Source organism: Cebidichthys violaceus, unplaced genomic scaffold (assembly GCF_023349555.1).
Source record: "Cebidichthys violaceus isolate CVI_PGR_0920_01 unplaced genomic scaffold, fCebVio1.0.p SCAF_24, whole genome shotgun sequence".
NCBI classification, from domain to species: Eukaryota; Metazoa; Chordata; class Actinopteri; order Perciformes; family Stichaeidae; genus Cebidichthys; species Cebidichthys violaceus.
This window is the reverse complement of record NW_027176417.1, coordinates 2,866,626-2,876,077: the sequence shown is the minus strand read 5'-3', so window position 1 is coordinate 2,876,077 and position 9,452 is coordinate 2,866,626. Positions and strand designations below refer to the sequence as shown.

Genomic DNA, 9,452 nt, shown 5'->3' with positions numbered 1-9,452 from the left:
GCTTTTTAAGTCAGCAAATGGACATTTTCTTAACAACTACTTCATGTTTGTAGTGTAGTTCCTGTTGCATGAAGTCACACTGCATTCCTACGATTGTTTTATTAAAGATCCTTATTAGAAACACGGGCCTCTAGTCTTCCTGGTCAAAAATAGAGAAAATAGAATTAGCAGCAATAAGATGCTGCTGCTCAGCTGCATCTTCACCCAACACACGCTGCTGAAAATCAACACCAACGAGAAATATCACGTTTAATAACCAAAACTCATTGATGTGTATTAGGATAATTATAAAATATGTGTGTAAACTACACAATCTGCAGCTCGTTTCAATGTACCAAATAAGTAGAAATCTAAATATTCTGACGCTGCAGCTTCTACATTAAAGAGCATTACAGCGACAATACGTTTCAGAAATCACATTAACATACTGCATACAAGCTGCAGTTTCCAGCTTCACATAAACTCAGCAATTTCCTAATGTGGTGATAAGAATGTGATGTGAAATTTGATTATCTGTGAACCTTATACTTCTGTAAATTATACTGGTAGAAACACACAATCATAGCACTGTAACATCACTACAGGAGTGTGAATAAAATAAAGTGACGTCTAATCGAACCTGAAGAGGCTGTTTTAAAGTAACACTTAGAGATCACATCGGAATCAGGAAGCTCCTCGCTGCTTTCCTGTACAAAATACAAAAAGGTGCTCAATTCTGACCACCACATTCATGGTCCCTCTGTCTGTGAATGGCACCATCCAATGCTTTGTATTCAACTTTCTAAAAAGTAGAATTGATTCTTCTCACTTAGCAAATCACACCGGACCATCAAAGACAAATAGAAAAGTCTCCCCTGGTGTTGGTCTGACTGGTGCAGTGCAGCAACTTTGGGTCACATGAGACGCACTTCTAGGGTTAAGGCTCACATACAAACCAGCTTATTGACGTCGAGGGTTAAAACGATTGATCCCGCCGCGTCTGAAGGGAGGAGATCGACAGAAAGCAGTTGAAGGCCACGCGCGTTTCTTGTCGTTACGCTTTGGCACTGTTGCCGTTGGACAGAGGCTCCGCCTCCGACTCCGCGACCACGGGGCTGAGCTCTGTGGACGCCACCTGTTCCTTGTCCCCGCCGCCTCCTGCTCCTCCTTCACGCTGGTTTCTATAATGGCGGATGATGACCACAGCAGCACAGACAAGGTAGACGACGGTGAGAATGCTGAAGTAAATGAAGTACACCAGGAACTGGAAGAAAGAGAGAAAAAGAGACGACTTAAAATCTGATTGGAAGCGAAAATCAGAAAATACTAAAAGGACGATGACACAAGTTGTTCTTTACTGACATCAACATCCCTCCTGTTGGCACATGACAAACTTCAACTTTGTCATATTATTAATATCTTATACCTTAATGCAAAACAGAGACCTACATTCTGTTTGTCTTTACCACCTTTTAGAGACTCTTAACTCTGTTTTAAATCATAAGCAACAACACTGAGGAAACCTTTAACAAACGGAGCCAAATCTATTAAAGAATATTAAAAACGTGATTTGCATGTTTCATATAACTTCTGCTGTGCAAATGAAAAATCCTGAACTGCCCACATCTTCACAAACACAGGTGGAACTAATCATATTAACGAGGTCTCTGTTCCCACATAATTCACTGTAATGCAACGCAGGTTGTTGATCGTTACATCGGTTTAACAGGTTGGAAAATCGGCTGTCAAGGAAAGTCCACTGAACTTTCATTTCACTCCACATTCTCCCCCGCGTCATTTCTGCATGTGAAGCCCTCCGCACATGTATGGATTGTGATAATAACTTCCCCTACAGTACACCGACATAATCGTGGCATGAGGGGAAAAGCTGCTGGTGTTCACGTATTAAAAGACTGTTCTACCTGAGAGTGCACGTCCAACCCCAGGCCTCTCTTGTCAGAAAATATCAGGATGATGATGCTCTTCAGTATGGTCCCCAAAAAGGTGTTGATGCCAAACACTAAGGCGCAGAGCTCCTTGGTGAGCGACGAGGCAATCTGGAAACTATGGAGACACAATGATCACCACGGACCAGACGGGTGAGTAAAAGGATGCAACTTCCTGGAATGTCCTTTTGTGGTTTCATATAGAGATTAAATGGTATTTTCTACTTGGCACTCACGTGGCAATCGGCACCAGAAACTGGTAGAAGCCCCTGAAGAGGACGTAGGCCATGTAGCAGACCCAGATGTTGTCCGTGGTGCCCATGAGGAGCAGCAGACCCGCCTGCAGGGCTGTGATGACGCCGATGACCAGCTCGGACCAGACGTTCCACCGAATCTTCACATAGCCGGCGATGAAGGACGTCAGCGCACCTGCAGAGAAACGCGCATCAATCAGAACGTCTGCTTAAAACAAGCAGTCCGTACACAGATGTTTACAGCGGCCACCTGAAGGAAGTTTTCTTCTGTTGCATTTTGTTTCACAACAACCTAACGTTTACTGCCTGCAGGTGACGCCCAGGTTATTGTAACAAACTGCTACCTTTGGGCTTTACAGCTGATTAAAGAGTTATGAGTCAACAGAATAAAGAGTGGGAGATCAATGACTCATCCTCTTAACAACAGGTGACAGAAAGACACAGTCTGTTTGCTTTCTGATGCTTAATATTAACACTAGAAGTTGTCAAAAGGGTTTTCACTCGTCAGTTTGATACAAGTTTGCATGCCAATGTGAATAAAAGCACCAAGGACTATGAAAAGGCTTTATGAGCACAGAGTAACATATTTTACATCCAAATACTAACTACTGTAGCTCCAGAAATGTCTCACTCAGCAGGGTAGAAGCTGCCTCCACTCCCCCGTTGTAAACGTTCTTGTTCTCAGTGACCGGATAGACTTTGTTCCACAGGATGTGAACGTAGAACAGCACCAGGTAGTACCCTGTGGAGTTGAACACCCACCACAGGGACCAGAGCCTCAGGTTGGGCCTCCTCGCCACATTTCTCACCTCCAGCAGCATCTGCACAAAGACAGAATCCCTCCAGCGTGACGCAGAGCACGGGGGGGCTGCTGAGGACGAGGCGCTCTCTTTCGGGTTAATTTGGTCCAGTTCTGATTTGGCGGCTGCCTCTGCCGCTTCCCTTTGCTCCTGATTCCACGTCCGGTTGAAAAACAGCGAGCGTTTCGGCCAGGGCAGGCACACCGACAGCGTCAGTCCGAAGCTGACGAAACCCAAAGACACGGCGCTGAGGGTGTAGAAGCTGATATCGCCGAAGGAAATGCACAGCTGGCCCAGCACCGAGCTGGTGAACACCCCCAAGAGGAGCGAGGAGCGCGAGTATCCGGCCACGCGCTGGTAGAGGACCGGGCTGACCAGGGAGAAGATGTAGGAGGAGTAGGCCACGCGGCAGGCCATGGTGATGCCGTAGAAGAACTCCATGAACTGCATCTCCAGGAGGCTGGTGCCCAGCAGCAGAAGGAGCCAGATGACCACCTGGCTGACGCCCTGGATGACCAGGACCGGCTTGTAGCGCAGGAGGTCCGTCAGCAGGAAGGCCGGCACCAGCACCACCATGTAGGAGTACGTCAGCACGGGAGTGATCTCATTGGTCACCTGGAGAATGACAATTAAGAAATGAGTGAGGCAGATTAAACTTTGAAGGGGATGCATCGCATTATTATGACCAAATCTTGATATTTTACAGCAAATTGTGAAACAAAAATCCTAATAACACTTTAGTTTGTTTCTTTATTACATGGTGAAAATCAGAGTCGCGGTCCTCTGATGATTTCCCAGCCGTTCTTCACAAACCTCTCACACTGACCCACTTTGGAGGAATGTGAACTTTGACCACTGTAAGATGGATCAGCAAACTCTCCACGGGACATTCATTCACTCCACCGTGTAACGAGTACTCGGCTGCGTGTAGTTTAACTTTTAGTCTTTCTGAACGGTCTATTGTCGGAGCTTGGAGTGCTTTTTTTTTGTCATGCGGTTGCATCGGTGTTCACACAAAGACATTTAAACCTGAACAAAAGCCTACAGCCTGAGCCTGACGACACCACTGACCTGTTCCCTGGTGAAGTTCTTCTCAGCGCTGAGTAGATTTGGTGTAATGAAGGACTCGCCGGGCTTTATCGATGTCATAAACCCGTAGAAACACAAGAATATTACGGCCCCCTTCCACTTTCTGGGCTCCGCGGCTTCCCTTGGGGGACCTTCCGAAGCAGAGACAACCATCTCTACGTCTCTATCTTCAGATGTGGGCGCCTTCTCCTTCTCCCCCTCCGATCGGTCCCCACTTCCTGCTGTGTCGTCCTCTCCCATTGTGTCAGCGGGACCACTCTTGTGATGCAGAGTGTAACTTTTCTGCTGCGTCAAATCACCATGCGAGGATTGCTTTTGACGTGGAAAAAAGCTGCTGACTTCCTGTTGTTTTGAGGAAACAAAAAAAGTAAAACCCCAACTGTTTGGGGTTTTCAATCCAACTCCCTCTCCATGCCAGAGAGTAACTGTGACGGTGTAAATGAACTCAACAGGGTGATGACAGGGTAGTTAAAATGCTACATGCTGCTGTTGGCATGTTGGAGAAAATGTTGACCTTTGCTTCATTCCACACTGTGACATTTTCTGACAGCAAGCTATCCAGCAGCTGGGTCCGGTGTCATTGTTAACCTGAAAACATAACAACGTTGTCAGTTAGTCTGAATACTTGGACACTGTGCAGACAGCTGACCTGGGAGTCTGCCTGTGTTTTCTACTGTGGCAGGCTCAAATATGACTCCAATTATCAGCAACTACAATAAATCTCTGGCTTGTTTTCGCAATATATCAAATTGTTTTGGTGTACAAAATAATTCCCAATAATAAATAATGCATATACTCACTTACTGTCAAAGTAGTGGTGGAATACAAACACGTTGCACAAGCCACTCATTGGGTAACATCGCGTTAGCATGCCAGTGCCTCTATGACTGCTACGTTAGCTGCTAATGTGCTACACCTGGCTGTGTTGTTGTGTCACAACGACGCAAACACGCGTGAAACCACTTCACAGCACGGTTTATGGCACGTGGTCGACGTTATCGCGAGCTAGCACGCGTGCTAACAGTATGTACGGTTTAAAAACAATGCACTCGTGTTGTTTTTGTAGGCAGAAAAAATGATGACACAATATTTTAAGCAAGCAGCCGACAGTAACACAAACACGCTGGCTTTCTATTAAGAAAGCACAAATTCAATTTAAAATTGTAGGGTACACGGAAATGAATTAACGCTACGTGCATAACTTACCACGTCCTCGTGCCTTACTTATTACCCTGTCCTTCTCTCGTCGCATTGGCTTCTGGGAAATGTAGTTCTGCAGTTTCACTGCTGCGTCAACGCAGATGCATAATAAGATCAAAGATGAAGTTTAAGTTCCTACAGTTATTTTATAACTATTTTATTTTATAACTGTAGGAAGACATTTTACTTTAAAATGAAATGTATATATCAGTCACATTTTGGACCTGTATTCAAGATGGCTGTAAATGCTGCAGTGTTGTATCATTTAGAAGCGTCAAAATGATTAAAAGCAAAACAGTCTCACCACAACGTACATTAGCAGTATCTTCATTAGCAGATGGAATCCTGCTAGATACACTTTTTAAACTGCTGTTTTCAAGCTCAAGAATGAAGTCTCTGTCTCGATTATGAAAAACCAAGGTGCGAAATTGGTGGAAATCCATTTCCAGCATCACATATTGAGTTATCTTTTGCAGGTTTGTCACAAATGTTGGTATTTCGGTTTGTTAAAATCTGTATTGATTAGAATGACCCTGGGAACCAACCACAGGTCTACAGGAATAAATCAGTCAGTGCAGGAAATATTGCAAAGCCTTTTATTTATAATGATGAACTAGTCAGCACTTGAAATGTGAAGAGCATTTGCAATTTTACTGAAAAAGACAGCAATATTTACAGTTTATACAAACTTTGTAGCATATATAAATGAACACAGAAATATCAGCTGGACGATAAAAACACGGTTTCATAGTGGATGTAGACAACAGGAAGGTCAATAGATGGCAGCAGTGCACCACAATTCAGAAGTAGAGCATTAGCGACACTGAATATACTATAACAGCCTCTGCTATTCAAGGATTTTCTGGCTTCAGATATACATTTTTATCTGGCTTAGAACAGAAAAGGGACAATAATAAAAATATATATTTTTTAAAAGTCTATTGCGGTTTCAGAGAACAGCTCCGTTGCCTTCTGAAGTGTGAGATGTTGACCTGCTAAACTTTGACCCCGACATCCTCTCCTGTCTGACTTTCTTCTGAACAAGTTGGGTCATTTTGTTCCTGAACTTCTCTCCCACGAACGCATAGAGGACCGGGTTGATGCAGCTGTGGAACAGAGCCAGGCTGTTAGTTATAACCAAGGCCAAGTTCACGGATCTCCTCAAAGCGCAGCCGAACGGTATCAGATCGGCCCTCAGCAGTGTGTCCACCATCATGGTGATGTGGTACGGCGTCCAGCACAGCAGAAACACAATCACCACGGCTATGATCACCTTCATGGCCCGGTGCTTCTTGAAACTGCGGGTGCGCAGCAGCCTCGCGACGGTGACGCTGTAGCAGATTACCATGACGAGCAGAGGGAGCAAGAAGCCGAAAATGTGGCGGAACCCGCGAGTGGCAATCCTCCACGAGGAGGCGCTGCCGATGTCAAAGCTCTCGCTGCAAGTCATCCTCGAGTTTAGCTCGAAGGCATCGTTGAAAAGCGCGGGCAGAGCGAGGGCACAGCCGAGGGCCCACACCGCTGCGCACAGGAGCCGGCTGCACATCCTCTGGCGACTCCGGAGACTCTCGCTGGCGTGCACAATCACAAGGTAACGGTCGACGCTAATACAGGCCAGGAAGATGATGCTGGTGTAGAAGTTTGCCTCGAAGACGAGGCTGAGGAACTTGCACATGAAGTCTCCAAAGATCCATCCTTCAATCAGCGCCACAGCCCAGAATGGGAGGGTTAGGGCCATCAGACCGTCTGCTATTGTCAGGTGAAACAAGTACACATCCGATGGAGTCAGCGTCTGTCTGCTGGTGCCGATCACCCACCCCACCAACAGGTTCCCTGGTATTGCCAGTAAAAAGATGGCGATGACGATGACACATAGGGTCAAAGCTGCTGTCGGAGCAGTCGGTTTTATCGCACACGATAACGTATTTGGATCCACAACGTAGGGCGTGTGATTCTCGTAGCTGGTAGAGTTCTGGTCCTCATAGATGTAGATGTAGGATTCCATGACTATGGATGGAAAATAGATTGATACTGGTACATTATCACAGCCCTGCAAAAACGTTCAGATTTTAAGCTGCAATTATGCTGCACAACACTTAAAAAGAAGAGGAAACTGCAGCAAGAGGATGAATGATATTTCTTTTTCAAGTTTCGAAAATTACAAACAGCTACCACAATTTGAGGCTGCCAGATTTGGTTGTGCAGCTTTAAAGTGAGCCCGAGTAACTATTGCTAAACAGCAAGACTGTGACAACAAGCGACGTTTTGGGTATAATGGTAAATATTAAAACGTAGAGAAACAGTAGTACAAGCAGAGAAAAGTAAGTTTGCTAAAATTAGCTGACATCAGACATGATGAGCTACTGGTCATACCAGACCAAGAAACCAAAACCCCAGAGTCTACAAACTTGAACACGGGCATTAATTATTATTCATCAATTTAACTTCTTTGTACCAAGAAGATTGGGTTATTCAGTTTTCTATAGTTTCCAGCTATGAGAATAAACTAGTTCAGACGCTCACCTTCTGGCTTTGCTGGAGCTGCCTTTCAAGATGACAACAACTCAACACCCAAATGAGTCTGTGCTATTGAGCATCCTTTTAAATGTGTTACAATAATTCATTTTTTATGAAGAGTTGACCCAATGTCCTGCTCCTTCCCCTATATATTGCTGCACATGCCTGTGTCATCAAATTGCTGCAATACAAGAAAAGAGATTTTGACATAGAGACATTGGTATGTCTACAAATAATGATATTTTCTTCCAAAATAAAGCTCCTAACCTTTTGAAAAAAGACAAATCTGTGAGAAAAAAAAAAGTCGAGAAAGTAATTTCTTTGTCTTAGAACAACTAACTCACAAGATGTGCCAGGTAATATGTGATGGGACCCTGTTGCAAGTCATTGGGTAACCAGGGGTGTTTGGTAAGGTGTTTTTGAAATCAGCAGGTCAGGATGTCAGCTGTGACACTTTCTGGAAATGAAACATTTTGTTCTCACACTTGCTGTTGCAAAAGTCCGGCATCATTCCCACCGTTTTGTTCCCCCACCGTGTCTACAGTCAATAAATAATCAGTTACTGTTTTGTTGAGATCGTTGTTACTTTGGTGAGTTTGTTGAGCATCAGTGGAGCATGCAGAGAAAAATGAGAACCACCCATCAGTAATGACAGGGGATGAAGCTTATGGACATGCTTCACTGACACTCCTCCTCCTCCTCTCGATCTCACGATAAATGTGTATCCACACACAAAGGTGTCTCCTCTTCCTCCCCTTTGTCTCCATAAATCACTTCATTCTGGTTCTAAGAGCTGCCATGCACACTAATCAACATAGCGCCGTGTTGCCTCACCGCTGTCGTCCCTTCAGCTGTCACACATCTGAGACATAAAGGCTCCATGCCACGAAATGACAGTATTGTTTCCAGCCTCCCCCAACGAGAATGACCTGTTCTTGGTTTCTGGTCACTTTGGTCGCCAATATCCGGATCAACAGTGATAACGGCACTAAGAAAATAAACGCAGAAAAACAATGACTGCAAAAAGGCTTGAAGCCAAATCAATATCAGTGTTGTTTTGTAGAAAAAAAGAGTGAAACTTGGCACAGTCGTGACCATTCTTTGGAAGAGATACTGTGCCAAGTTGTATGTTTCTTTCTTTGGAAATGTCTTGACTGACAATGAAAAGATATTTGTCTCTAAAGCAACACTGGGATGATTCCTGCAAAATATGAAGCTCTAATCCCATTAAAACGCCCAGCTATGCTTGGAATTTAGTTTATGTTGGGAGTGGGGCAGTATCCATCACTTTTTCTATGAGATAACACTTTTTATCTGTCTTTTTATTTGACAAGGGTCTGCCTTTGAGGCATTATTCTGCTGTCACCACCCTGATGTCCTCTCAGCTGTTTGTTTTTCTAAATTAATTTGGTAGAACAATGTTACAATACTCCACTACAAGTAAAACTCCTGCATTCATCATCAGCAGAATTAAGTAAAAGTACTTGTTCAACACTGCATTTAGAATCCTCCTCAGGTAAAAGTACAAAAATATAATCAGCTTAACTAAGTAAAAGTACTCGTTCATCAGGAGTTCCGCCCTGTGACTTACATATTATATATTAGATTAATATTCATGCATCAATGTACAGTACAAGTATAATTTTACTATTGTGACACAAGTTTTA

The 9,452-nt window shown here is 44.1% G+C and overlaps 2 protein-coding genes across 3 annotated transcripts in view; both read right to left on the bottom strand.

Annotated features, from left to right (window-relative positions):
• slc19a1 (solute carrier family 19 member 1) overlaps window positions 1-4,409 on the bottom strand; it is a 4,601-nt gene extending 192 nt beyond the window's left edge. The window contains exons 1-5 of the mRNA XM_068719689.1: window positions 4,051-4,409; window positions 2,811-3,594; window positions 2,162-2,354; window positions 1,902-2,043; window positions 1-1,243 (exon numbers count right to left, since the gene is read on the bottom strand). The exon at window positions 1-1,243 is cut by the window's left edge and continues 192 nt beyond it. Of these exons, the coding sequence (XP_068575790.1) occupies window positions 1,034-1,243; window positions 1,902-2,043; window positions 2,162-2,354; window positions 2,811-3,594; window positions 4,051-4,308 (1,587 nt within the window). The 5' untranslated portion in view covers window positions 4,309-4,409 and the 3' untranslated portion in view covers window positions 1-1,033. The remainder of the gene's footprint in view (window positions 1,244-1,901; window positions 2,044-2,161; window positions 2,355-2,810; window positions 3,595-4,050) is intronic.
• Window positions 4,410-5,850: 1,441 nt separating this feature from the next.
• On the bottom strand, window positions 5,851-7,878 carry LOC137879007 (C-X-C chemokine receptor type 1-like). Of its 2 annotated transcripts, none has more exons than XM_068719566.1 (2): window positions 7,792-7,878; window positions 5,851-7,275 (listed from the first exon to the last, which is right to left on the bottom strand). In XM_068719566.1, the coding sequence occupies exon 2, from the start codon at window positions 7,271-7,273 to the stop codon at window positions 6,218-6,220; it is 1,056 nt and encodes a 351-aa protein (XP_068575667.1). In that variant the 5' UTR covers window positions 7,274-7,275; window positions 7,792-7,878; the 3' UTR covers window positions 5,851-6,217. The 2 variants fall into 2 exon arrangements, with proteins under 2 accessions (XP_068575667.1, XP_068575668.1); XM_068719567.1 differs by having other exon boundaries at window positions 5,851-7,318; window positions 7,792-7,869.
• Between the last annotated feature and the right edge of the window lie 1,574 nt (window positions 7,879-9,452).

Bases quoted from the DNA above. Each gene is read 5' to 3' on its own strand.
- LOC137879007 (XM_068719566.1), bottom strand. From the start codon at position 7,273: ATGGAATCCTACATCTACATCTATGAGGACCAGAACTCTACCAGCTAC.